The sequence below is a fragment of the Scyliorhinus torazame genome, chromosome 3 (assembly GCF_047496885.1).
Source record: "Scyliorhinus torazame isolate Kashiwa2021f chromosome 3, sScyTor2.1, whole genome shotgun sequence".
In the NCBI taxonomy this organism is placed as follows: Eukaryota; Metazoa; Chordata; class Chondrichthyes; order Carcharhiniformes; family Scyliorhinidae; genus Scyliorhinus; species Scyliorhinus torazame.
Genome location: NC_092709.1, coordinates 97,316,114 through 97,343,042, shown reverse-complemented (window position 1 = coordinate 97,343,042; position 26,929 = coordinate 97,316,114). Strand labels below are relative to the sequence as shown.

The window sequence follows — 26,929 nt, the reverse complement described above, 5'->3', positions numbered from 1 at the left end:
CCTGTGTTAGCGTTGGAGGCAGAGTGCCCCTCGCGAGCGAATCCGTGAACATTTCCTGTAGGCATGGGGCCAGGGTTGGTGCGCATTCTTTCTGAAGTCTGCAGGCACCCATCGGGTCCCAGCACCTTCTCTGCCCGCATGGAGTTAATACTCTCCATGATTTCTCCCAGTCCTATTGGTACTTCCAACTCCACCGTCTATCGTCTCCCACTACTGGCATGTGCAGTTCATCGAGAAACCATTTCATCCCCGCGTCCCCGTTCGGGGGGGGGGGGCTCAGAGGTATACAGTCCCCAGTAGAAGGCCTCAAATGCTTCGACCTATTTTGGTTCGGCTACTCGTCTGCCTCTGCTATCCTTTACCGTTGCTATTTAAACATAGAACATACAGTGCAGAAGAAGGCCATTCGGCCCATCAAGTCTGCACCGACCCACTTAAGCCCTCACTTCCACCCTATCCCCATAACCCAATAACCCCTCTTAACCTTTTTGGTCATTAAGGGCAATTTATCATGGCCAATCCATCTAACCTGCACATCTTTGGACTGGGGGAGGAAACCAGAGCACCCGGAGGAAACCCACGCAGACACGGGTAGAACGTACACAGACAGTGACCCAGCAGGGAATCGAACCTGGGACCCTGGTGCTGTGAAGCCACAGTGCTAATCATTTGTGCTACCGTGCTGCCCACTATTTCCCTCATAGCTGCCTGCTTTCTCAGCTGGTGAGCCAACAGGTGGCTTGCTTTCACTCCATGTTAATAGAAGGTGCACTGCTTTCCTGATGGATATCAGGTTAAAGTCCATTTGTCGCTTTTTCCTCTCCGACAGAAGCTCTACAATCGGGGCCTCAGAGTATTTTCTGTCGACCTCCAAGATGGAGTCTATCAATTGCTGCCTAGCCGCCCTCTCTTCTCTGTCTCTACTTACCTTGTGGGCTAGAATCTCTCCCTAATCATAGTCTTCAGTGCCTCCCAGAATGTGGAATATGAGACTTCCCCAATCTGGTTGTTACTGATGTACTCGCTATGGCCTGTGATATTTTCTGGCAGAAGACCTTTTCGGCCAAAAGATCAGTGTCCAACCTCCATGCGGGGCATTGGGCACGGCCTGTCTCCAACTTCATATCCATGTAATGTGGAGCGTGGTTGGAGATGCCTATCGCGGAATATTCCACTTTGACTATTTCTGGAAGTACCAATTTCCCCACTGCAAAAAAGTCAATACGGGTCCAGGACACCGCTGACCATGACGTACCGTCCCTCTTGGTTCTTAACTGTCCTTGTCACCGTAAACACCATCCTCTTGCGAGTCAGTATTGCTACTCTCCGAGCCCTTGTCCCGTAATACGAGTGATACGTCTGTCCCATCTAGCCCTTCTTTACCCGCAGTCGGTCCTTCTTCCTCAGGTGTCTCTTGCAGAAAGACTATGTCGGCTTTCAAGCTTCTTAAGTGGGCAAAGACTCTGTTTCTTTTTACTGGGATGTTAATTCAAGGTGATAATCCTGGTGTGGTTTTTTTGTCCCCCCTTTCTGCGGGATCAACCAAAATGACCTGGTGGACGCGCCCCTGCACTCCGGGGTTTCCCTTTATTAGGAGGCCGTCCAAAATGGCCGCAGTTGCCGTACTCACCGTGAGGCCGGGCCCCTGCGCTCTGGGGTTCCCCTTTGTCCAGGGGGAACCCAACATGGCCGCCAACTTTGTGTACACCACGTGGGTGTGTCTCTGCACGAGGTACAGGAACTTTAATTGTATACAGACAAGTAGGTGCATGGTTTCTGGTTACAAATCTTTTACATGGTTGCAACTGTACTTAAAAATGTACTTTTTTTTAAAAATGCCTGATGCATGGATTGGGTGTTAGAAGGCCTGGAGTAGGAATTCTTTGACCAAAAGGGATATTGTTAAGGAATGGATCCACCAGCAAGCCACACCATATTATGCTCCAATTACACTATATGACTTTCTTCTGATTGTTGAAACCTTATTGAACCTGGCTCAGTGATGGTACATGTGCCTCTGAATCAGGAGGTTGTGGGTTCAAGTTCTGTTTCAGAGACTGGGCAGAAAATCTAGGTTGCTACTCCAGTAAGTGCCACCTTTAGTGCCAGACGTTAAACCTGAGTTCTTGTCTGCTCCTTCAAGTGGACATTAAAGAACCCACAGCATTATTGAGGGGTCGGTTCTCCAAATGTTCGAGTCAACCTTTATGTCTCAACCGACACCTAAAAACAAATGATCTGGTCATTTATTTCATTACTGCTTCACACAAATTGGCTGTTCCACTTTCTGTACTGCAACAATGACTAAACTTCAAAACTATTTAATTAATTGAAGCAGTTTGTCTCCCTTTTAAAGTTAAAAATAATAACAATGCAAGACCATTTGTTCCTCTTTTGCAGTTAGTGTGTGGGTGCAGCTTCTGAGCACCGATAATATTTCAGATGCACACATTGTGACACTGAGCCTATCCCACTGCCCAGTCAGTTCCATTATTCCTTTTAATGTATTTTACATTTAATTTTAACACTGAAATGGAACTCTGTTGAGTACTGTACAACGGTACTTTTGCTCTGGCTCTCTATGCAGTGCTAACTGAAAGCACAGAACATAATGAAGTATCAGTTTTTGAAGGCTGTGAAGTTGATTATTCCTACAAAAATAAAATTGCTCCCTTTTGAGACAGTTTTTGACGAATCATAAAATGCTGAAACTATTTTATAATCTTCTCACAATGTAATTAAAACACTTAATTCTATCAGCAAAAGACATCAATCGACAATGTTAAGCAGAAAAGACAACAGGAGAAAAGCGAAGTTACAATTCGTAATAAATGGAAAGGAAGAAAAAGTTGTGGGAAAAACAGGAATATTTCTGCGCAGTAAGTATGAAATGTTCAAAGATATGTTTTTAAAGATCTAATGCAAGTAAATATGATTATGGGTGACATAAATATCACTATTTGCGTACAATAGAACAGGCTGCTGTCAAGGTATAGATTGCCACATTTTTGCATTTTATTTAAACCTAACTTTTTTTTAGAAAATATGCTCGAAAAGAATGCATTTGCACTGGTTTAAAAAGGTGGGCCAGTGCTGTAGATATTTCCAGAATGTGTATTAAACCCAACTTTTAACCAGGAGATTGGAAACAGTGGAGGAGTTGCCACAAAGCTATGCAGGATAGATAACATGCTGTTTGGGATGAAACTTTGGAAGGAGCTAGTTTCAAAGAGAGGATGATGGTCAAGGATTTATTTGGAGCTCATCTGACAAACTCCTAGAGATGGGGTGGGATCATGTATTAAGTTCTAACAAAAAAAAAATTAAATAACAGTTGAGCTTTGGTTGCAAGACGGGCTATAAAGGCACCCATGGTTAGGCAAAGAGGAAGATTTTGTAGACTGACAAGTTTTTGGCAGTAGGGAGCTGATGACACTCTCTGCAGAGAAAGTAAGGAACCAAATCTATTTAAGTACGGTGCCTTGCATGAGGAGGCTTAGCAACCTCATTACTTGATATTATTTCATGCAGACCGAGAATCTGATCATTTTCTTGGTCTGCTTCCTGTGAAATGAAACACCTTAATGATTTGTATTCAGATTTGAATGACCAGGTGATTGTTCTGTCCAACTTCAGAGAGATTGAAGAAATATACATTTGAAAGGCACAGATTTGGTCCAGAACACAATGGAAGGCCATCTTTTTACATTCTGGTGTACACTATTGTACAAGTGGATAATAGGACAATACAAGTTAATTCCCATAAAACTAAGATGCTCGGACTGTTTATGAGAGTGCCTGATGCCACTGTATTTGAGAAGATATCTAGAGCTGAGCCAAATTTTAAAGATTTAGAACCATAGAAATTTGCTACACAGAAGGAATCTTTTTGGCCTATAGTGTTTGGCTCAGGTAATCCAAAACTAGTCCCGCTATGTTGATTTCTCTCCACAGCCTTCAAGCTGTGTTTCAAATAGTTCCTCTGTTTCAAATAGTTCCTCAATTTTCCATAAAATGGTTTCTGTCTCAGCCTCTCTTTGTGACATGATATCATTACACACTTCAGAAAATTTCTGTGTGAAGAAATTAGTCCTAGTTCCCCTCCTTCCTGAGTGACAATTTTAAGTTGAAATCCCTTAATTACTTATTTTCTCAGCCAGACAAAATGGGCTGGATTCTTCCGCCCTGCCCGCCGCAACCCCGAACAGGTGCCGGAATGTGGTGACTAGGGGCTTTTCACAGTAACTTCATTTGAAGCCTACTTGTGACAAGCGATTTTCATTTCAAGATCGCCACGGTGAGATGCAGACAATGGAAAAAGCCATTGACTTCAGGCGGGATTCTCCGGTCGCCGGGCGGGCACAGCCGGAGAATCCTGCCCAATATCTTTCTCTATTCATGAAGAAATCTCTTTATAATTGAAAGCCTCTTTGAAAATGTCACCTTAATCTCCCCTATTCCATTGGTTAAAACTACGATAATTTCTGGCATGATCTTCATTAATCTATAGCTTGAATATAATTTCCATAATGGGATGCCTGAAACTGCGCTCTACTTTTAGTATCCTTGTTTAGTATAAATTGATTCTTCTTTACCATGTTATATGCCCCTATTTCCGAAGTCTGGAATTACTTGCCTTTATAACTTTATCTACTCGCATTTTCCAGAGAAATATCTATTTGAACTTTCAAATCCCTTTACCCATGAATAAGAATATGTACAAAAGAAGCAGGAGTAGGCCATTTGGCCCTTTGGGTGTGCTTCACCAATCAATAAGACCATGGCTGATCATATATTTTAACTCCACCTTCCTGCACTAACCCCATATCCCTTAGGTATGTGTGTACTCAAAACTCTGTTGGCCTCTGCCTTAAATATATTCAATTTCTGGGCTTTGACAGCTCCTTGTGGTAGGCCTCTGCCTTAAATATATTCAATTTCTGGTCTTTGACAGCTCCTTGTGGTGGAGATATCGAACGTTCACAACCCCTTTCATGGATGGCGTCCCCTCTCTTTCTTGGCGCTGCCTTTGTCGTTGGTACCTGCATGAACCATGACAACTGGATAACCCCCCCACTTCAAGGTTTTCTCTAGCCCTAGTCCATGTTCTTAATCCTGGCATTTGTCAGGAATTACAGCCTCATTCATGTCTTTGTTACTTCTGAACATGACCACTCCAGTCTGGTCTTCCACATTCTATCTTCTCTAACCATGAAGTCATCCAAAACTTTTGTTGCCTGTGTCCTTACTTGCACCAAGCCCTATTCACCTACCATCACTGTGCTCGCTGACTATATTGACTTCCAGCCAAGCAATGTCTTGATTTTAAATTTCTCATTCTTGTTTTCAAATCCATCCATGGCCTCCCCCCTCACTATCTCTTCCAGTCCCACGATGCTGCACGATATCTGCAATCATCTAATCCTGGCTTCTTGAGCATCCCTAATTTTAATTGCTCAACCATTGGTGGAATTCCTTCAGATGTCTAGGCCCTAAGTTTATGAACTCCCTTCCTAAAACTCTCTGACTCTCTATCTTCCTTTACAGTGCTTCTTAAAACTTACATCTTTAACAGGTTTTTGACCACCTGCCCTGATATCACCTTGTGGGGCTCAGTGACTAATCTTTGCTTTATAACTCACCTATGAAGCAATTTGGAGACATTTCATTACATTAAAGATGCTATATTTATATAAATTGTTATTGCCACATTTAAATGTATGGTGGCGCAGTGGTTAGCATTGCTGCCGCATAGCGCCGAGGTCCCAGTTTCGGCCCTGGGTCACTGTCCAGTGCGGAGTTTGCACATTCTTCCCGTGTTTGCGTGGGTTTCGCCCCCACAACCCAAAAGATGTGCGAGGTAGGTAGATTGGCCACTCTAAATTGCCCCCTAATTGAAAAAAATGAATTGGGTACTCTAAATTTAAATTTTTTTTTTTTTACTACATTTAAAATGAATAGAGCTCTCAAGGATGTATAATAAAGTAAGGATTTGGCTAAAATGAGCAAAATGCATCAGGAAAGGTACAGAGGGGCATTAGTTGTTGTGGCAGTGACATCAGTCAAAAATAGCAAAAAGTCAAAACTAAAGGCACTATCTCAACAGGCACTGCATTTTCACAAAAATAGAATTAATAGCACATATAGAAATAAATGAGTTTGATCTAAACTGTTACAGAAACGTGTTTGCAGAATGAATGAACTTGGGAATTCCCTATCACACGATATTTGATTTTGAGGAGATAGGCAAAATGGAACATGAGGAGGGGTAGCCCTGGTAGAGAGAAAGGATCATTGCTTGAAAAATTGAGATGCAAAATCTATTTGGGTGGAGCTAAGAAACAAAGGGAAAAATACACTAGTGGGTGTAGTTTATAGATCTCCCTAACGTTAACTGGAGTGATGGGTAGCGTATAAATCAGGGAATTCAGGGTGCGTGTAACAAAGGCAATTATGGGGTGGCTTTAATCTTTATACAGACTAGGCAACCAAATTTGTCGTAACGGTGCAGAGGGGGAGTTTATGGAATGCATTCAAGATAGCTTTCTATAGTATATTAATAAATTTTAAATCTAGTATTGTGCAGTAAGACAAGGTTAATTGCTATCCTTGTGGTAAAGAAACCCCAAGAATGAGCAGAGAATAACCATTCACTCCCTCCACCACCGATGTACAGTATCAGCAGTGTATACCATCTTTAGGATACACTACAGCAACTGACCAAGGCTTCAACAGCACCTTCCAAACCCACAAGCTCTACCACCTGGAATGACAAGAAAAGCAGATGTATGGGTACAGCATCGTCTGAAAGTTCCCCTCCAAGCCACACACCATCCTAATTTGGAAACATATCACCATTCCAACTGGATTAAAGTCCTGGAATTCCCTTCTTAACAGCACTGTCTGAGTGTCCACAGCGGGTGGACTGCAGTAGATCAGGAAGGTAGTTCGCTACCACTACCTCGAGGGCAATTTGGAGTGGGCAACAACTGCTAGCCTTGCCAATGACGTCCATATCCCATTAAATCATTTTTATAAAAGGACCAATGGTGCTTCACGTGTTCCAAGCAGATCTGTCAGTAAATGCTAAACCGTATCTGTCCGCTATATCCATTCAAATTTGTTTTTGAAGTTAAGAGAATGGATATACGGCAGATATGGCCAGTGTGAGAGGGAGTAATGGCTTTATTGGGGATTATTCAGAGAGTCATAATAGCACATAAGGAGTCCATTAAACCCGACTTTGTAGAGCAATCCAGTTGGTCCCATTTCCCCATTCTATCTTTGTAACCCTGTTAGTTTATTTCTTCCAGTGTCCATCCAATTTCCTTTTGAAATAATTAATATCCCCTTCCACCATTTTCAAAGCAGTGAGTTCCAGGTCATTGCCATGCACTAGATAAAAAGGTCTTCCTCTCATTCACATATGTCTCTTGGCCAAAACTTTAAATCTGTGTCCCCTAATCCCATCAGCTACTGTGAACAACTTTTCTTTGTCTACGTTACCTGTTATTATGTTGTACACCTCTATCAAATTTCTCCTCACTCAACCCCAGCTTCTCTGACCTAACCTTGTAGGGCATCAAAGGTGGAGGTGAGGATGCATTTGAGCAAATAATTAACTGCAGAAATATTGGTGCGGTTGGGGGCGGGGGCGGGGGGGGGGGGGGGGCGGGGGGGGGAAGAAGGCAAGGACTATAAAACCATAGAACCCATCGAGTCTGCACCGACCCTCTAAAAGAGGACCTCACCTAACCATCACACCTTTAGACTGTGAGAGGAAACCAGAGCACTCCGGAGAAAACCCACGCAGACACGGGGAGAGTGTGCAAACTCCACACACAGTCACCCAAGGCTGGAATTGAATTTGGGTCACTGGCACTGTGAGGCAGCAGTGCTAACCACTGTGCCACCCAAGACTAGACAGCTGAGATTTTGGAAATGCCCTCCCCTGAATCTTTCTATCCCAAACACCTACTTTAGTTTAAAGCCCAGCTATTGCCATAGTTAGGTGATCACCAGAACACTTGTCCTATCCCACTTTAAGTGGAAACCAACCGAACAGCTCCCATTTTTTCCAGCAACGGTGCCAGTGCCCATGAAGCAAGCCAATCGAGTAATTATTACCTGTTGAGTTTCTGCATTTTATTTTGGACCCTAACTCAAATTTTCTCAGCAGAACCTCATTCCTAGGTCTACCTATGTTGTCTCCTACGTGGACCATGACCACTGGATCCTGCCCCTTCCCGCACCCAGTTTTTTTTTTTCCAGCTTTAATCCTTGTACCAGACAGGAAGTCCAATCTTTGCTACCTAGTCCCAAATATAGAGAACAGTATTTATTAATTTATCTCCTCTTCCGCCCACCCCCCACTCCCCACCAACCCTTGACTATACTGTCCCCCACCACTACCTCATTCCTTTTTACTCCTCCCACTTGAATAGCCATGACGTCAAAGTCAGTTTGCTTATCCACACTGCAGATTTTTGCTCTCACCTGCACAGACTGCTAGAACTGTGAATCTGTTGGATTAGGGCAAAGGTTGAGGCTCTTGCAGCATTGATGCTGGGATCTTCTCACCTGACTGACAATCATGCCATCTTGACCCTGACCACTAACCAGACCTGTACTACTTGCTAACCTAAGTGTGACTGCCTCCTGAAACAGTGTGGAGGTAAAACCTACCTGATGTCCTGCAAAAACTGCATCTATGAGCAGGTGATCCACAGTATGTAGATTATAGACGACTAATGATTTTTAATTTCTAACCTTTAAATAAAGAGTAATTTTTAAAATTTGCTTTGTGGTTAGAAGCTGTGCTAAGAACTGGTTAAATTTTAAATATCTGACTCTTTTGCTAGGTTAATTGAGCAGGCAGGTGGTGTGCACAGCGAGAGGACCTACAATCGTAGACAAAAAGAAGATAGAGTGCAGGATCGATCTAGGAAAGTGTGGCAATATGGCAAAAAGGAAAATGCTAATATATATACAAAACCTGACTTTTATCTTAAAGAGGCAGAAAATGGTAACTATGCAGCTTGTATTACATTTTCTTGCTGTGTTTTCTTGAAATTCTAATATGTTCAGCTGGCCTAAATTGAAATAGCTCTATTATAATGGGATAAATTTAATTCAGTCAATACTGTAATTGGAGGTATTTCATATTCCTAATTCAAGCTCATATTCTACAGTGTAACAGCACAGTTAAATGTTAAACACAGTAACTTTAACTTGTAGATGTCTTAATATGTAGAATAGGCTATTGCTTCACTAGACTGATCATTTTTAAATTGAGCTTGTTCCGTGCATAACACTGCAGCTTTAAATCTTGATGAATTAAAATAACTTTGTTGCTGAACATTGCTGAATTGTTGTGCTGGGTCTTTGTTTAGGGCATTGTTGTCCAAATTGGAGGGTTTTACTCGGGAAAGTACGTTCTGGTGAATCCAGCTCTGATTCTGGCAGTTCGTCGGATAGTGTGAGAGCAAGCCGTGATAGCTGGGGAAGTTGGAGCAGCAGTAGTTCTGAGGGAGAAAAGGATCAAAGTATCAATGCCAAATTGCACTTTGTGTCTTCCGCTGCACAGAGTAAGTAAAGACTTTAAAATAAATTCTTATCTGTAAATTATAATTCAAGACTGGATTAGATGGTAGATTTTTGCCTATTGGACGTCTGCTCAAATGCTTCCCAGCCTAAAGAGTGGAAGACAAAAGCAATTACTGCAGATGCTGGAATCTGAAACATAAACAGAAAATACTGGACAATTTCAGCAGGTCTGACAGCATCTGTGGAGAGAGAAGGAGGTTAACATTTCGAGTCTGGATGAGTCATCTAGACTCTAAACATTATCTCTCTCTCACCACCGGTGCTGTCAGACCTGCTGAGATTGCCCAGTATTTTCTGCTTTTGTTCTAAACAGTGGAAGGTTTATTTATTTGTGAAATAAGTTTAGATGGTGTTAATCTTGTTCCTAATCAGTATTGGCCAGCCGCACAAAACAGCTTCGCTTTCGCATTAGTCATGCCACCAAGACATTTCTAAGGATGATCGCTGTGGGGAATGGGTGCACTGGTGCAGTCAGCGATGCTGTTCTGAGGTTGGGTCTAAGGCACATCAGTGGTGATTTTAGCTCTACCTGCCTGATATAAATTAGGTGGGCAAGCAATGACAATCAGCCAAGAGACCGTCCTTCCAACATACCATGCGGTCCCTGCCATTCTTCTTAAGACTGTTCTTCTGAACAGGCAGCACTACCACCTAGCTAACATCGGTGACAGCTTTTTAAATATTCAGATTGGGATAGAGTGAGTTAATCAGACCCTAACTATACTTCATTAGGATCATGAATTGGAAGCTGGTGAAGTTAACAGGAAGAGCAGCTGGGGCCAAAAGAAGCCCGATCAGATGTGATATTTTAACTTGTCTACTGGGGCCAATAGAGGGCAGCACGTTGGCACAGTAGTTAGCACTGCTGCCTCACAGCACCGAGGATCTGGGTTCGATCCGGCCTCGGGTCACTGTCTGTGTGTAGTTTGTACATTCTCCCTGTGTCTGCATGGGTCTCACCCCCACAACCCAAAGATGCGCAGGGTAGGTCGATTGGGCATGCTACATTGCCCCTCAATTGATTAAAATAGCGGGGCCAATAGGAACAGGAGTGTTTCTCCAGCTTCCACAAGGAAAGTTTAGACCTTGCTTGCTTTGAACTCTTTCCCACACACCATGCCTTCCATACCATCAAGATCATGCTGAAAGCTCCGCCCCATGATTATCCATGGAAGCTGGAACCCGGGAACCTTGGTACTGCCAGCATGGCACTTTGGAACTATCCGGTCACTGCCAGGTTGGTGCTGGCAGAGGCACTACCAGGGTACCTGGGTCACACTGACGAGGGCAACTGACAGGTGGCAGGTTGCTATGGATCTGGTCATGGGGTGCCCTGCCTTGAAGAGGTGGGGTGAGGGGGGGGGCTCGAGGATCCCCTAAGGGGTAAGTTCGTTTGGGGGGGTGGTGTCAGGAGGCCACGTTTAGGATTCCAAGGGGGGTCGAGAGATCTGAGCAGCATTTAAAAAAGGAAGTGAGACAAGTGTGGCCTCGGCGGGGTGTTCACCTCTCAGACCAAAATAAAAACAGTGCGGCGACGAGAAAGACACTGCTGTACGTGCCCAGAATTGGACCCTGGATTTTGGGCATTAATCCGTGCCTTATATCTATAAACTTCTGAAAATTAATGTTGTTTATAAATTAAGTCAAGAAAAGTGCACCTGCATATACTGTGTTTTTAAAGTTTAAATATTTGTTTAGGGGAGAGGATTTTCCAGCAGGCTTCTCCATTTTATAGCCCAACTTTACAAGAACATCACAGTCCAGGAAGTAGAAGGTAACAATATATATCATTTTTTTAAAAGCAAAATGCTACATTATATAAAATGTTGCTCGAATTTTATATTTCCTTTCTATTTTGTAAAAGGCTTGCTCATTTCAGCCAATTGCCCAGTAACAATGTACATTTAAGAGGAGATCCACAGCCCTCATCTCTCCAAGATAAAAGCCATTGCCCCTCCTTCGCTGCAGTCGCTGCAGGTTTAAAGAAAAGTCCAGGTAAGAAGCAGATTGTACGTTAGAATGCAATGAGTAATTTAGAATTGTTAGTAAATGCGTCTGGTCTTCTAAAGATTAAAAAACAGCATTTGAGAAAACTGAAGTTAAGCAGTAGCCTTAAAGTTAAATATATTATGCTGCATTCACATTGTACCTGTGTCACTACTAATATTTTAGCAAGTACTGACACAGTATTAGTCATCAAAATATGTGAGAGACTTGATTCTGTACAGAAATGCCAACCCTTGAAGAAATGCACAAATTACTATGCAAGGTCACCCAATAGATCATGAGGTTGATTTTAACCTGCGGAAATAGATGTTAGTGAGGCAGTATCATCTCAAAATGAAGTCAACAGACTTACCGCCTTGTTAACTCTGCTGTGAAATTCACAGGTGTATTGCTGGGTGACCGAAGAGCCTGTTTGTCTCAGACGGCAGGCTCCTTGTTGCTACAGAATTTCGGGCCCTATAAATTGCATAGGATCCTGATTAGCACGGCACGGTAGCACAGTGGTTAGCACTGTTGCTTCACATCCAAGGGTCCCAGGTTCGATTCCCGGCTTTGGTCACTGTCTGTGCGGAGTCTGCACGTTCTCCCCGTGTCTGCGTGGGTTTCCTCCGGGTGCTCCAGTTTTCTCCCAAAGTCCCAAAAGACGTGCTGTTAGGTGAATTGGGCATTCTGAATTCTCCCTCTGTGTACCTGAACAGGCACTGGAATGTGGCGACTAGGGGATTCTCACAGTAACTTCATTGCAGTGTTAATGTAAGCCTACTTGTGACAATAATAAAGATTATTATTATTGCCATTCTAGGGGCGAACGGGACTCTGCACAGACATGACCCAAGCCGGGAATCGAACCCGGGTCACTGGTGCTGTGAAGCAATGGTGCTAACCACTGTGCAACCATGCCAACCCTCGTTCCTTGGATTGGCACTCGTTTCCAATGCTCCAGCCCCCCCGCTGGCATCAGGATTAAGGTTCGTGCCCCGCTCCAGCGGGAGGATGCAATAGGCTATTAAGACCCATTTGCATCCCTTAGCCGGCCCAGCACCATATTCCCTGGGCACGTGTGATTCTCCGGTCCCCTGAGCCGGGAATCACGTGGGCGAGAATTACTACTGCTATTGACAAACGTGGACGTCGCAGTTGGCAAAGTGGATGATCCTTTAAAGGAGTGGCCCCCAAAGTCATCCGAGGGTCCCTCCCCCCAACAGGGACCCCCTAAATAAAGGGACACTCTCCTGACCACTTCAATATACTCTAGCGTGAAGGGAGGTGACTGGAAAGCATTTGATTCTGTTTGAATTTCTGTGTCTGAGGCAGCAGGTGCATTGCCTAGGTGAGTGTTAAAGCGGTAATGTTTTTCACTGCGTTTGTCTGGACTCCTCTAGGGGGGCTTCCTGACAGGTGTCTCTCTTCTGGAGGGTCTGTGGGGGGGCCTCTTTATTTAGCGCAGAGTTTTTCAAACTCGGGTTCGCGCCCACAGCTAGGTCGTGGGTGTGAGTCGGTAGGGTCGCAGAGCGATCAGTTGGGGCGTCCTTGTTCGCAGAAGAAGCATCCAAAGACGTGACTGGCTTTTAAAAACATGCCGGCCGCGACTGCCTTTCAAGAATGCCGGCGTTCTGTGCATGCGTGCCTTCTAAAGTGGATCCGGCAGTGCACAGACCTGGAGCCCAGCGTAGCAGACCACCTCCGCCTGATGTCAGCGCACTGTCCCAGGACCAAATTTCTTTTTTTTTTTTTTTAAATGTTGAGACTTCCCGCCAGAAACAGCGGCAGAGAGCAGGTCACGTGCCTGGCACGTATACTGACAACACTTGCCCTGTACGTCCTTGCTTTGGGTGCAAAATCACAGAAGAGAGATTCCTCCATTTTGCAGCTGCTAGCAAGAAAGGCAACAACGCTGAAGAATTGAAAATGGATGGTTTTGGGATAAGGAAGAGATGGCCAGGATCTCACAACTAAATCTGTTGGAGTGAGCTGCTTGGAAGAGACCATGGCAGGACAAAGCAGTGCTGGTGTAAGCTCTAGGACCTCTAGTGAACAGCTGAAACTAGAAACAAAGCAGCATAAAGGTGATTTCTTGACGTGCAGCTTTATTAATTGTGCCAATGCAAATCAGGACGCAAAGCCCATGTGTGTTATATGTAAGGAAGTACTGGCAAATTGATTGAAGTTTCAGATTTTGAAAGAAATTCCTTTTTGAGGTTGAGACCCCAGAGTCAGTTATTAATTTACAGCTGACTCCAAATGAAAATACTCCGCTGCTGTACCTGACCTGTGACAGCACATTAAAAACACAGCAAAAGCCCATGAGGCTGTCAGCATTCTGGAATGTCACCTTCTCGGAGTATCCAATGCTGAGTAAAACAAGCATTTTGTTGCTATTGCCCTTCACAACGTCCTACATGTGCAAGGTTCGATTTTCCATTCTCACAAAGATGGAAGACTGCACAAAAAAACAAGCTGAAGTCTGCACCTAATATGCGCATTGCCCTCTTCTCCTATGAACCTGATTGGAGTGAGATCGTTAGTACCAAGCAGGCAGGCTCACCTGTCACATTAAAGGTAAGAGAAAATGGTGGGTCACGAAGGTCAGCCGTAGTGGGTCACGAAGGTCAGTCGGCTTGGGTCCTGAAGGTTGGCCGGTTGGTGAAAGTGGGTTCCGGGAATAAACGTTTGAAAAATACTGATTTAGGGGGTCTCGGAGGGTGATCCCTTTAGTTAGGTGGTCCCTTTATTCAGGAGGTCTTTGTGGGGGGGTGTGAGTCGGGTCGCCCCCACCCCCGTACTTGAAGGGGAGGGGGGAGACCCAGAAAATCCAGTGGTTGGGGCCTAACCTGCGCAGCACTGCGGGGGCCGGAGGGTGGCCAGCTGCGGGACATCGCGATTGGGTAGCCCCCTCAAAATAGATTTGCATGGCGAAGGTTTAGAATCACATCTTCGTTTGTGCCATAGTTTTAACTAATGCCATATCTGATGTATGTTTGTGCCTCAGGACATTTATGTAACTAAATTCTGGATTTAAAATCTTGGCCTGCTGGCCAAACCAAATGCTTGTTAAATTATGTTCAGTTATGTTTCATCTTTAATGCATCACCACTCTCTCCCACCTGCTGCATCCAAATATTGATATGTAACCTTTTTTGAAGTGTTGGCATAATCTGTCTTGAATCTATTTTATGATAATCATGTGAGAGATACCATGATTTAAAAACTTGAGGATAATTGTCTAGCCAAGGCCGCTGAAGAAACTTCTTTCTCTAAAATCTCTTGCTTTCCTTGCAAGGACTGTTACCATTCAAGATAGCGCATGATTCAGTTACAAATTACTTTTCTTTACAAACTTCTGATCGTTTTTATGTTTTCAGTCAATGTTTATGCTGTAATTTCTTTTACAGTACTTGCGTTTTAATTTTAAATAATCTAAACAGTACTGAGAGTTGGTATTTAATGGGTATTCAATTCAGGTTTCTGTTGTCCATTAGAAAGATTTTTCGAACGGAAATGCCCAGTTCATCAAGTAATAATTAAGAAGCTCCCTCGATCCATGGATTGTCCCTTTGTAATTGAAAATTGTCAGTGTAACTCAATTTTTCATGAAAGGAGAGAGAAAAAACAGGAAATTGTAGACCTGTTAATCCCAAACGTGTTGTGAGGACGTTATTGGAATCTATGATTATGGACAGATTGAGCACTTAGACAAATTTCAGCTGATTAGAGAGAATGAATCTGGATTTGTAAAGGGTAGTTCCTACCTAATGAACCTAATTGAAACTTAGGAATTAACAAAGTAGCAGACGGAGATGTCTGATATATTTTATTCCAAACATATTCAACAGAATAATGCGCAGCCTTAACATCTGACAGACTGTACAGTTTGTACATTTTCCCCTCGTTACAGGCCCCCCCCTCCCCCCCCCCCGGCCGACAAACAGCTCTTCAGAATTAGCCATGAACGGCTTCCACCGTACCTCGAAATCCTCCTCCGACCTCCTTAATCAAATGTGATTTTCTCCAACATAAGAAACTCGTACAAGTCTTCCAAACATGTCACAATTGGGCAGCACAGTAGCATAGTGGTTAGCACAGTTGCTTCACAGCTCCAGGGTCCCAGGTTCGATTGCCGGCTTGGGTCACTGTCTGTGTGGAGTCTGCACGTTCTCCCCGTGTCTGCATGGGTTTCTTCCGGGTGCTCCGGTTTCCTCCCACAGTCCAAAGATGTGCGGGTTAGGTGGATTGGCCATGCTCAATTGCCCTTGGTGTTCAAAAAGGTTAATTGGGGTTACTAGGTTACGGGGATCGGGTGGAGGTGTGGGCTTGAGTAGGGTGCTCTTTCCCAGAGCCGGTGCAGACTCGATGGGCCGAATGGCCTCCTGTACTGTAAATTTGATGACTCTATAATCCCCGGTGGCATGGCCAACCTTCAATTCAAAATTTTCCGCTGCCGGGTAATGAGAGAGGTGAAGGCCACGACATCGGCCATTTCCCCTCCATCAGCTCCGGTACCTCCGACACCCCAAAGATCGGCAACATAGGAACCGGCTTCATCTCAACCTCTGCAATCCTTGATATGTTCCCGAAAACCGCTCCCAAAAGCTCTCCAACTCCTCACACCCCCAGAACATAGGGGCATGGTTCGCTAGCCCCCTTCCACTTCTCTCACACCTGTCCTCTACCTCCGGAAAAAAGCACTTATCTGGGCCGAGCCCCAATCCTGCCATCCTTCCCTTCATCCAGGAGCAACATTTTCTCCAAAAGCGCATACCCTGGAACCTGAGGAAACCAAGGCAGCTCCTTGCGTGCAAAGTCCCGCACCTGCCAATATCTAAATTCCCCCTTAGTAGCGCAAACCTCTCCTGTAGCTCCTCTAACCCAGCAAACTTCCCTTCCGCAAACATGTCCCTGACCCTCCCTAACCTCTCCACCTCCTATACATCTCATCCATTCTCCCTGACGTAAACCTATGATTCCTCTAACCTAACCCAATCACCACCACCTCACCTTTTCCACATTTGCTGCCCAATAGTGATGCAACAAATTCGGGATCCCCCCCTCTTCCCGCATTGGCCTTTGCAACAGAGATCTCTTCACCTCAGCACCAACCCTGGCCACACAGGTGCTGAGATTAACACATCTACCCTATGAAAAACGGCCTTGGGGAGGAAGATCAGGAGGGGCTGAAACACAAACAGGAATTTTGGCAGTATATTCCTCTTCACCTCCTACACCCACCCTGCCATGTGTCAGGTGCAGCGTATCCCACCTTTTAAGGTTCCCCTTTATCTCCTCCACCAAACCACCAAGTTTCACCTATGCACCTTGACCCACTCATGCATTTCCTGGATTCCCAGGTACCGGAACCACTCCCTTGCTACCAAAAACGGCAGGGCCCCCAGGTTCTCCCCCATTCCGCATCATTCACCTGAAACACCCCACTTTTCCCAACGTTCAATTTATAGCCTGAAAAGGCCTCAAACCTATCCAGCAAGCCTATGATTCTGCCCATGCTTTCTAACGGATCCGTCACGAACAGCAACAGGTCATTGGCATACAATGACACCCATTGTTCCCTGCCCCCCTCTCAAGCCCCTGCCACTCAGCCGAGGTCCAAATTGCCATCACCAGGGGCTCAGTCGCCAATGCGAACAGCGGGGACAATTGACACCCCTGCCGAGTTCCCCTGTGCAACCCGAAATGCCCTGAGTTTGGCACATTCGTTCGCACCCTTGCTATAGGGAACGCATACAGCAACCAAACTCACGCCACAAACCTAGGCCTGAACCCAAACCTCCCCAGGATTTCAACAAATATATCCACTCTATCCGGTCAAAGGCCTTTTCTGCATCCATTGACACAATCGCCTCTGGACTCGCCCCCACTGACGGGGTCATAATTAGATTTTAACAACCTCCCAATGTTACCAGAGAGCTGCCTCCCCTTCACAAACCCTGCTTGATCCTCCGGGAGAAAAACTTTCTGCAGGTGGGGGGCAAGGGGACATAAAATCAGAGAATAGTAGAGTACACAAGGAGACAATCTGTCCATCAAGTCTGCTTCACCTCTTTCAAAAAGCAATCCAACTGGGCCCATTTCCCTCCAATCTGTTTCTCCAAATATTTATCCAACTCCCTTTTGGAAGGTCACTATTAAATCTGCATTGACCACCCTGGTTGTCCCCATTTGGTTTTGCATTCAGAATCTTACCACTTGTTGCCCGAAAAAGGTTTATCTTCATGTCACAATGTTTTCTTTTAATCAATCGCTTTAAGTCTGTGTTGTGTTGTTATTCATCTTCCTCTTTATTTGCTCCAGCTAAATACTCCCATCAAATCCTCGTGAGGCATACAGCTCTATCCATGTGACTGTAATCTGTCTTCTAGCCTCCTGACTGTTATCCCTTATCGCGAGAACCATTCTAGTAAATCTCTTCTTCGCCAAAGCTTTAACATCTTTTCTAAGGTTTGGTGACCAGGATTAGACAAACTACTCCAGCTGGGTCTGAACTAGTGTTTTACATAGGTTAGAATAACTCTTGACACTTGCCCTCTAGTCCAGGATCCCATATACTTTATTCACTGTTTTGTTAAGCTGTTCTACTGCCTCGGTTTTGTGCACCAACAGTCTAAGGTCCCTCTCTTGCACCTCCTTTAATATTATACCATTTAGCTTGTTTTGTCTCCTCTCATTCTTCTGACCAAAACCTATCACATAACACTTTTCCACATTGAGGTTCATCTCCATGCGCCTGCTTGTTCCACCAGCTCGTTATTTGTTCTCTTGAAATTTATTACTATCTTCCTCACTGCTTTTCTTGTTGCACTTCCAAGTTTTGCACCTTGTGAAATTGTGCCCTGAACACCTAAATCCATGACATAAAAATGTAACCTTAAAATCAGAACCGGGCCATTGAGAAGTCAGGAAACAAAAAGAGTGTTCGATGCGTTAAACACTCCCATACAACGTAGTAGATGCTAGTTCATTAGTAATTTCAAATCTCAGATCAATAGATTTTTGCTGGCCAAGGGTAGAATAAAAGGTTAGGATAAAAATCAGCCATGATCTCTGAATGATGGACTAAGCTTGAAGGGCCGAATGGACTACTTCTGTTCCTAGTAATTGGTGGCTTGGTACTGAAGAAAATCTGAGGGTTTTTGCTATTTTTTTCAGCAGTGCTAATGTAACTTCTTTTGATTGTAACATTTACCCTCATCGTTGCTTGCATTTTTCAGGTCTTTACACATCAGTAAATGGGCAATGTTTAAAATCCATTCCTCCTGCAAATGGCATGGCATATCATTCAGGTAATGGTATGCAGTTCAACCCACAGCCAAATGCTGCTGCTGATTACAGGTATGTTAGTTCCATAAACAGCCATGACCAAAGAGTCTCAACATAGCTTTAATTTCTGTACCATTGAGCATCTTTTTCATAGTGATACTTCACCTCAGTCTCCACAAAAAAAATAGTTTGGAATATTAAGGGCATTTTTAATATGTTTGTTTCTTTAAAAGTGTAATTTTAGGCATGGACAGCATCACTCCCCCACCCTAATCCAGTTTTGCCATTTAAAGACTGGTTGTGCTCAACCTGCATTTAGTAATTAAAAAAAATATATAAATTTAGAGTACCCAATTTGTTTTTTCCAATTAGGGGCAATTTAGCGTGGCCAATCCACCTACCCTGCACATCTTTGGGTTGTGGGGGCAGAACCCACGCAAACACTGGGAGAATGTGCAAACTCCACACGGAGAGTGACCCAGAGCCAGGATTGAACCTGGGACCTCGGCACCGTGAGGCAGCAGCACTAACCACTACACCAACGTGCTGCCCATGCATTTGGTAATGTTAATATGAAATGCTGCCCGTCATATTTGACACAGTTTGTGCATAGGTTTCAGGAAATGTGATCCATGTTCCGTTATGAGAAAGGGTACCTTCAACTTTCCACTCTGAAGGGCTGGCCGAGGACAAGTGTAATACTTGGGATTTTAAAATAATTTTGATTGTACAATAATTTTTTTAAAAAATATGCTTATCTAGTTAGCGATTGTTTTTAAGTGAGACATGCAAGTAACTTTAGAAGATGCTCATTGATTATATTTTGGATTATTTAATTCCATATGATTTGCTATTAATGTTCTTCAGCCAAAATGACTCAAATTTCAACTCTTTAAAGCCTTCTTGATGGGTCAGCGCGCAATGATTAGAAAACTCTGGGTAGTGTGTATCGAATGTGTGCTACTGGCAGGCAAGGTTCCCCAAAGGGCGTGCAGACCTGTAAAATTGCTCCCATGATTTTCTTTTTCGGTCTACCCTTCCCTTTATATAATGTATGAAAAATAATAGTTTACTCTTTCACTGTAAGCAGGCTTTGTTTACATACTCATGTTAAAATAGACACCTGGATTTCACCTTTCATCACCAGCTAATATAGTCTTGGCTTTTGACTTAAGTCACAATTGAGGCTGCTTGTATTGTTTGTATTGTTACTTAAAATTAAATCTTTTCTATCTTTTTAATTCCTTTTGTCTGTAAATTGATACTAAGCCATCTTTCCCGGACCACGTACAACGGCGATCATTGCAGCAATATCTTTAACACATACCATGAGAATGATTTCTCCAATGTTTCTGAAGGTAAGGTGTCTGTAGGACAACTTGATAACATGAAACCTTACTTTTCACTTCTGGAAGTGAACATTGACTTGTGTATAAAAGAGCCAGTTAGAGAAGAATACCCTTTAGATTCTTCAGCTGTGAATTTCTAGCAAACTACAGTCGATCCTTAACTCCTATTTATTAAATATTGTGCACATTGATGCTTAAATATAATTTTTAGAAACCTAGAGTTAGTTCCAGCAAGCTAACTTTGGTCAAATCAACCTTGGTTTCTTTCCATATCTACTCAATCATTTCTCTTTGGAAATATAATTCCCTCAAATGGCTTTTCCTGATGGATTATTCCAGAATTTGACTTTGTTATACTCCTGATAGTCAGTTATTGAGGGAAGAAACCAAAGTCTGTTTTTATTTGGGACAGGAATTTTTGGATGGTGGGGTTTCCCAACCCACCACCTGAAGAGCTGGTGGGGTTTCCCAACCCACCACCTGAAGAGCTGGTGGGGAGCATGTTTCTACTGGTACCCGCTGCCCTGCAGCTATTTAGTGTTCGGTGATGCATTAATTAACTACGGGTGAGATTTCTGCCCAATCTGGCAGAAACAAGGGGTGGCCCCTGCTGGGACTACATCCAGTCTCTAAAGAAGAGGAGCGATTGGAAGCCCGACTGAAAGTAGGTCTGGGTATCCGTGGGATCAAGCTGGCAGGCCCAGCAAGGTAAGTAAGCAGTTTGGTGTGGGTTTAAGAAGGTGGGGGGATGGATGACCTTTAATTTATGGTGGGGCTGGGATTCCCAGAGTAGGTACCCCACCCTGCACTCCAGCCTGCGCAGCTAAAGGAGCTGGGCCACCCCTTCCGCATGCTCCTCTGAATTCTGTGGTGGGGCTGGGATGAGGCACTTGTGTCCATTAATTGGTCACTTAAGGGCCCTAATAGGCCCAAGGATGGGTGGGCTGTCCAACAACTCCCCTACTTCCGGTAAAATGGGAGACTGGGTGAGCAGGCCATGAGCTTCATTTTACTTATCTTCAAATCTGCTAGTGGGGACCATAAAATTCTACCTTTGGAAATAGATTTATTACAGATATTAGTGAAATATTACAGATATACACCTCCTGACTCCACTCAATTCTTGGGTCTCTTTATGTATGCTCCAGCAACTATCCAATCAATACTCCCCACCTGTATGAGATGATACAATTAAGTCTGTAAATTTCTATTATTTAATAAAAAAAAGATATTTTGGCAAATACGTGTGTTTTTCAACGTGAGGAATTGAGGTTGGAAGTAGAATATTCTCCCAACTCCAGTCACATCAAAAACTCTGGGTCATTTACAGGACTTTCAGATACAGATTAACGTTCTGGCTTCTCTGCCTTGCATCTGAAGAGCACACCTATTACACCAATATGAATATTTCCTCCTTTATATTTGTCTGCGTAAGGTTGCCAATTTAGTAACTGTTCTAATCTGTGAATCTATATCTACAAGGAACTGCATCAAAATTACCCACACTCATTCGCCTTTGCAAGATTTCACCCCTCACTCAGGGTTGGATTCAGATCCAATTTCATTTGGCAAAGGCAGAAGGGTGTTTAATCTATGCTGCCTCGTGGGTCTTTTCTCATATGAAGATGCATTGAGTATTTCAAAACAAATGGTGTTTTTTCATTCATTGTGATCAACTCCTATGTTTCACAGTACATCTGCTGTAAATGGTCCACTATTTTGTGCTTTGCACTGGTGCCAGGTGGACAGTATAATAATGCCATAAGGAAAATTGATGCTCATAGCAACATTACTAGCAAAAGTCTACTGCCAGCATGAAGCTGATTCAGCATCAGTACAAAATAGGCGCACACAATATTTTGTAAGTGTTGAGGTTCCCTAAGTGCACAGATCCACAATATTCAAACATCCTCAGCTCTATGTGTAAGAGGATTATGCTTTGCTGTTGGTCTGTGTCTCTTGTGAAAATGAGCGAGTAGAAAATATGATGGGAAGGCAATGTAGTGATGAGAATAGGTGGATGGAAAAGAATTGCCCATATTGTTGCAAGATAGTAATAAAATTAGTGCTCTATCTTATGTATTGGTAAAATATATGTAAAACATTGCCCAGAGTAAAGGATTTACAACCATTAAAATGCTAGTTCCGATTTTGGTGAAGATATGTAAGTGCTCCCTGCAGGATCTTTGTTTTTGATCCTTTTTATCCGTTTTTTTCGGGGGAGTTTGGTGCCCAAACCCTGTTAGTCGATCTGGTGTACCCTGGCCCGACTGAGAATTACGAAAATGTCAACAAAGAAGCCCCATGTGATGAAGGCTCAGGAGGGTAGTCTGTCGAAAGAACTTGAATAATATAATAATCTTTATTGGTGTCACAAAGTAGGCTTACGTTAACGCTTCAATGTAGTTACTGTGAAAATCCTCTAGTCGCCACATTACGGCGCCTGTTCGGGTACATTGATGGAGAATTCAGAATGTCCAATTCACCTAACAGCACGTCTTTTGGGACTTGTGGGAGGAAACCCACGCAGACACAGGGAGAATGTGCTGACTCCACACAGACTCAAGCCGGGAATCGAACTTGGGACCCATACGCTGTGAAGCAACAATCCTAACCACTGTGCTACCGTGCTGCCCATTACATTAGACACATTGGCTGTGGTGAAGGTGCAGGAGCTGGAAGAATTTGGCAAACAGATTGATAGGCAGTTCGACCGGCTTGGTAGCAGATAAAGGAATGAATTATTTAAAGACACAATTGAGGAGGCTTTGGCTTGATTTGCGAACAGCTTGTAAAGACCTCGAATGTGGTGAAAGCACAAGGTGAGACACTGAAGTGTGTGCAGGAGGCGTTGTTGCAGTATGAGGATCGGTTTGACATGCTGGAAGCGGTGTTGCTGCTCATGGCGGAGAGCGACAAAGGCCTAAAGTTGAAACTGGAGGACTTGACAACTGGCGGTGGAGCCGGAGATAATTATGTCTCTGGACCCAGAGAAAACGTTTGAAAGTTTTGAGTGGAGCTATCTTTTCATGGTTCTGCAGAAGTTTGGGCGAGGTCCTGGGTTTGTGTCATAGGTGCAGCTATTATACGAAGGTCTGACTGCTAGTGTGTGTACTAACACCACGGGTTTAGGCTGCATGGGGAACGAGCCAATGTCTTTTGTTTGCACTGGCGATCGAGCCATTGGCTATCGCTTTGAGGGCCTCGGCCAAGTGGAAAGGAATTGTGACGGCTGGAGTGGAACGTAAGGTGTCTTTGTATGCAGATGGTTTATAGCTGTACATAAGGGATCTGGAGTCAGTTATGGGGGTATTTTGAAGAAGTTTGGCTCCTTTTTGGCATAAAAACTAAATGTTGGGAAGAGCGAGTATTATGTGATTAGCCCTTCAGGGAGAGTTGCTGGTTTGGGGTGGCAGTCGTTCCCTTTGATTGGACCTAGTTTCTGGTATCTGGAGGTCCAGGTGGTTCGGGATTGAACGCAACTTTGCAAATTGAATTACACTAGCCTGGTGAGCAGGGTCATGGTGGATCTACAAAGGTGGAACAGCCTTCCATTGTCGCTGGCGGGCCAGATTCAATACATTTAGATGAATATCTTTCCGCGATTCGTGTTTTTATTTCAATACCTCCCAGTAGGTCATTTTTTGGGGGGATGGAGCGGCTGACAACGGGTTTCACATGGGCGGGAAGAACTTCTCTGATTCGTAGGATGCCCTACAGAAGGATAGGCAGGCGAGGGGTTTGGTGCTGCCGAATTTGTGTTTTATTATTGGGCGGCCAATGCAGAGAAGGTGTTAAGTGGTGTGGGGACCAGGAAGTTACAGGTGCAGATGGAGTCAGGGTCATGCAAAGGGTCTAGCTTGGAGGCGTTGGTAATAGCGGCTCTGCCGTTTGCCCCAGTGATATAATCTTCAGACCTGGTGGTCATCTCCCCTTTGAAAGTATGGTGGCAACTCTGTTAGCATTTTAACTTGAGGGCAGTGTCAATTTTGAGCCCACCAGCTACTAAAATAACCTTAACTGTCATATTACATCAGTAAACAGTAAATCATTTGCTTTTTCACATTACTTATTTTGATATATTAGAAGTGTCACATTTGTAATCAGCAATTAATGGGAAAAAAATCTGATCTTCTACACATCATTACCGAAACTATCGCTTCAATTGTGGGTATGATGCCCCTTCAAAAGGTAATGACCAAGATGTGTTTTGAAATTTCTTCATGATAGGCAACCTGAATTCGCTTCATCCCTTCATTTACACCGAAGGCCAAAATGCATCTTTTGCTGATTCAAGCTGTGCTGACACTTGGACCACTCAAGACGCTCCCTCTAGCTGGAAACTGCCTAACTATGTCAGCACTCCTGTAAGTTGCCTATCTTGTAATTAGAAGTTCTCTGCTTATAGAAACGTATACTAAAATTAGTTTTAGTTATAAAATCTGTGACGATTATGCAGCTGGGGGCAATTTTGGTGTACAGTTTAAATTCACACTATATTCTGTTTAACTTTAGCTGTACAGAGTGAAATAAAATTGCAGGACAATGATTTTGCACAATGTGATAAAATGAGTATAAAAAATATAAAATTGTATTCCAGTAATATTCTGCTATTCTGTAATCTGACAATTTTACGAAAATGTAAAATTTAATTGTTTTTGAAAAGACAGACACTGGGGTACATTTTCTGGTCCTGCCCGCTGTGGGAATCATCGCAGGCGGGCAGATACTTTGATGGACTGTTTAAAGGTCTGTTGACCTCCGGCGAGAATATCCGGACTCTGGGTGGACGTGACCAGAAAGTCCCACCCACTGTTTCTACAGTAGTTTTCGAAATGAGCACTTTAAATTTGTACGGTTGAATGTTGTAAAATAGGACTAGAGAAATGTTAAACCTGTAGCATGTTTAATTTACTCCAGATAAAATATAAAGAAAACTAACACCATTCCTTGTGGATACATTTTTGAGAAGTTGAAAACTCAAACCTCCCTCTCTCTCCTCTCTCTTATCAGTCCTACCTCTCGGGAACTAGAAGTCTGTCCCCTATGTCTGGATTGTTTGGATCCATTTGGACCCCACAATGTGAGCCTTACCAAAGCTACTTCACGTCCGATAACTCGGTCTCACATACCTTAGTGAATGAAAACCTGGAATCGACCTGCACCCAGGGACAGACATCAAGTTTCGATCCTTTTGGCACTTACGTGAACCTGCACATTTGGAATTCTTCTTCCAGTCGTGTTTGTAATTCTCAGTTCTCCAGTGACTCTGGTTATTATGGAGATATTTGAATTCGATTTTTGTTTTTTTAAATAAAGGTGTGCATAGAAATGGTTAAAACCCCTTTTAAGAGTATTTAGGTGACTTAAATCTTTTTTATTTTTTTATTTTTTCCGATTTTATACTGATGAAATTGCACTTAATATGGAAAAATTATACCACAAGACTTTTTTAATAAAACTTTTCCAAATAAAAGATCACAAAAAAATAAACTAAGTGCTTTTTTTCTGCATGACACAGTTTGTCCCTAATTACTGTACACTTATTTCACATTAAAGTCTGGACTGACTTTCTTCATACAGCTCTAATAATGTTATTCACTAGATTGGGCAGCGCGGTAGCACAAGTGGCTAGCACTGTGACTTCACAGCGCCAGGGTCCCAGGTTTGATTCCCCGCTGGGTCACTGTCTGTGAGGAGTCTGCACGTTCTCCTCGTGTCTGCGTGGGTTTCCTCCGGGTGCTCCAGTTTCCACCCACAGTCCAAAGACGTGCAGGTTAGGTGGATTGGCCATGATAAAGTTCCTTTAGTGTTCAAAAAGGTTAGGTGGGGTTATTGGGTTGTGGGGATAGGGTGAAAGCGAGGGCTTAAGTGGGTCGGTGCAGACTCGATGGGCCGAATGGCTTCCTTCTGCACTGTATGTTCTATTAGCCAGAAAACATATTTGGCTAATTGAATTTTTGATTCGTGGCATAGAGTAATCTATGACACAGAAGGAGGATCCCCCTACTCCATCTCCATGATACTGCAAATCTATTTCCTTGAAGTGTCCACCCAAAATCTTTTTGAAATCATTGCTACCGCTTCCACCATCCTCATAGTCTGAGGTGTCCACGTCATTGCTACTTGATGTGTTTTTAAAAAAAAAGTTATTTATCATATTCCTGCACCTCTTGCCTAAAACCTTAAATCTACTTCTCTTCCTTGTAGCTTTTGCTTGCCTGCTTATCCAAAACTGTCATAATCATGTACATCTCTAGCAAATCTCTGCTCAATCTTTGCTCCAAAGAGTAAAACCTCGGTTCTCAAACCTAACCTTGAAGCTAAAATCCCCCCATCTCTGAAACCATCCTGATAAATCTCCTCTGCACCCTCTCAAGAGTGCTCACATCATTCCTGAAGTGTGGTAACTAAAACTGTGCCATTAAGTCTATGTTGCTTCTCCACGTCCCTTCTGCCAAAATGCATCATCACATGTTTCTCTATTAAATTCCATCTCTACTTGTCTGCCCATTCTGCTGACTTATCCATGTCATGTCGCAGTGAATTAGTATCATTCTCGCTGTGTGCCACTCCCCAAGTTCGATATCACCAGCAAATTTTGAAACTTTACTCTGTATTCCAATGTCAAAGTAATTTATAAATCGCACAAAAAGCAGTGACCCGTGGAAACACCACCATCAACCACGTTCCGG

The 26,929-nt window shown here is 43.5% G+C and overlaps 1 protein-coding gene across 1 annotated transcript in view; it reads left to right on the top strand.

The window, feature by feature from the left end:
• The window catches only part of tmem131l (transmembrane 131 like), a 210,796-nt gene extending 185,074 nt beyond the window's left edge, over positions 1 to 25,722 (top strand). The window contains exons 27-35 of the mRNA XM_072496016.1: positions 2,761 to 2,879; positions 8,862 to 9,025; positions 9,393 to 9,587; positions 11,305 to 11,380; positions 11,471 to 11,601; positions 18,837 to 18,957; positions 20,155 to 20,243; positions 24,465 to 24,601; positions 25,248 to 25,722. Of these exons, the coding sequence (XP_072352117.1) occupies positions 2,761 to 2,879; positions 8,862 to 9,025; positions 9,393 to 9,587; positions 11,305 to 11,380; positions 11,471 to 11,601; positions 18,837 to 18,957; positions 20,155 to 20,243; positions 24,465 to 24,601; positions 25,248 to 25,526 (1,311 nt within the window). The 3' untranslated portion in view covers positions 25,527 to 25,722. The remainder of the gene's footprint in view (positions 1 to 2,760; positions 2,880 to 8,861; positions 9,026 to 9,392; positions 9,588 to 11,304; positions 11,381 to 11,470; positions 11,602 to 18,836; positions 18,958 to 20,154; positions 20,244 to 24,464; positions 24,602 to 25,247) is intronic.
• Positions 25,723 to 26,929: the final 1,207 nt, after the last annotated feature.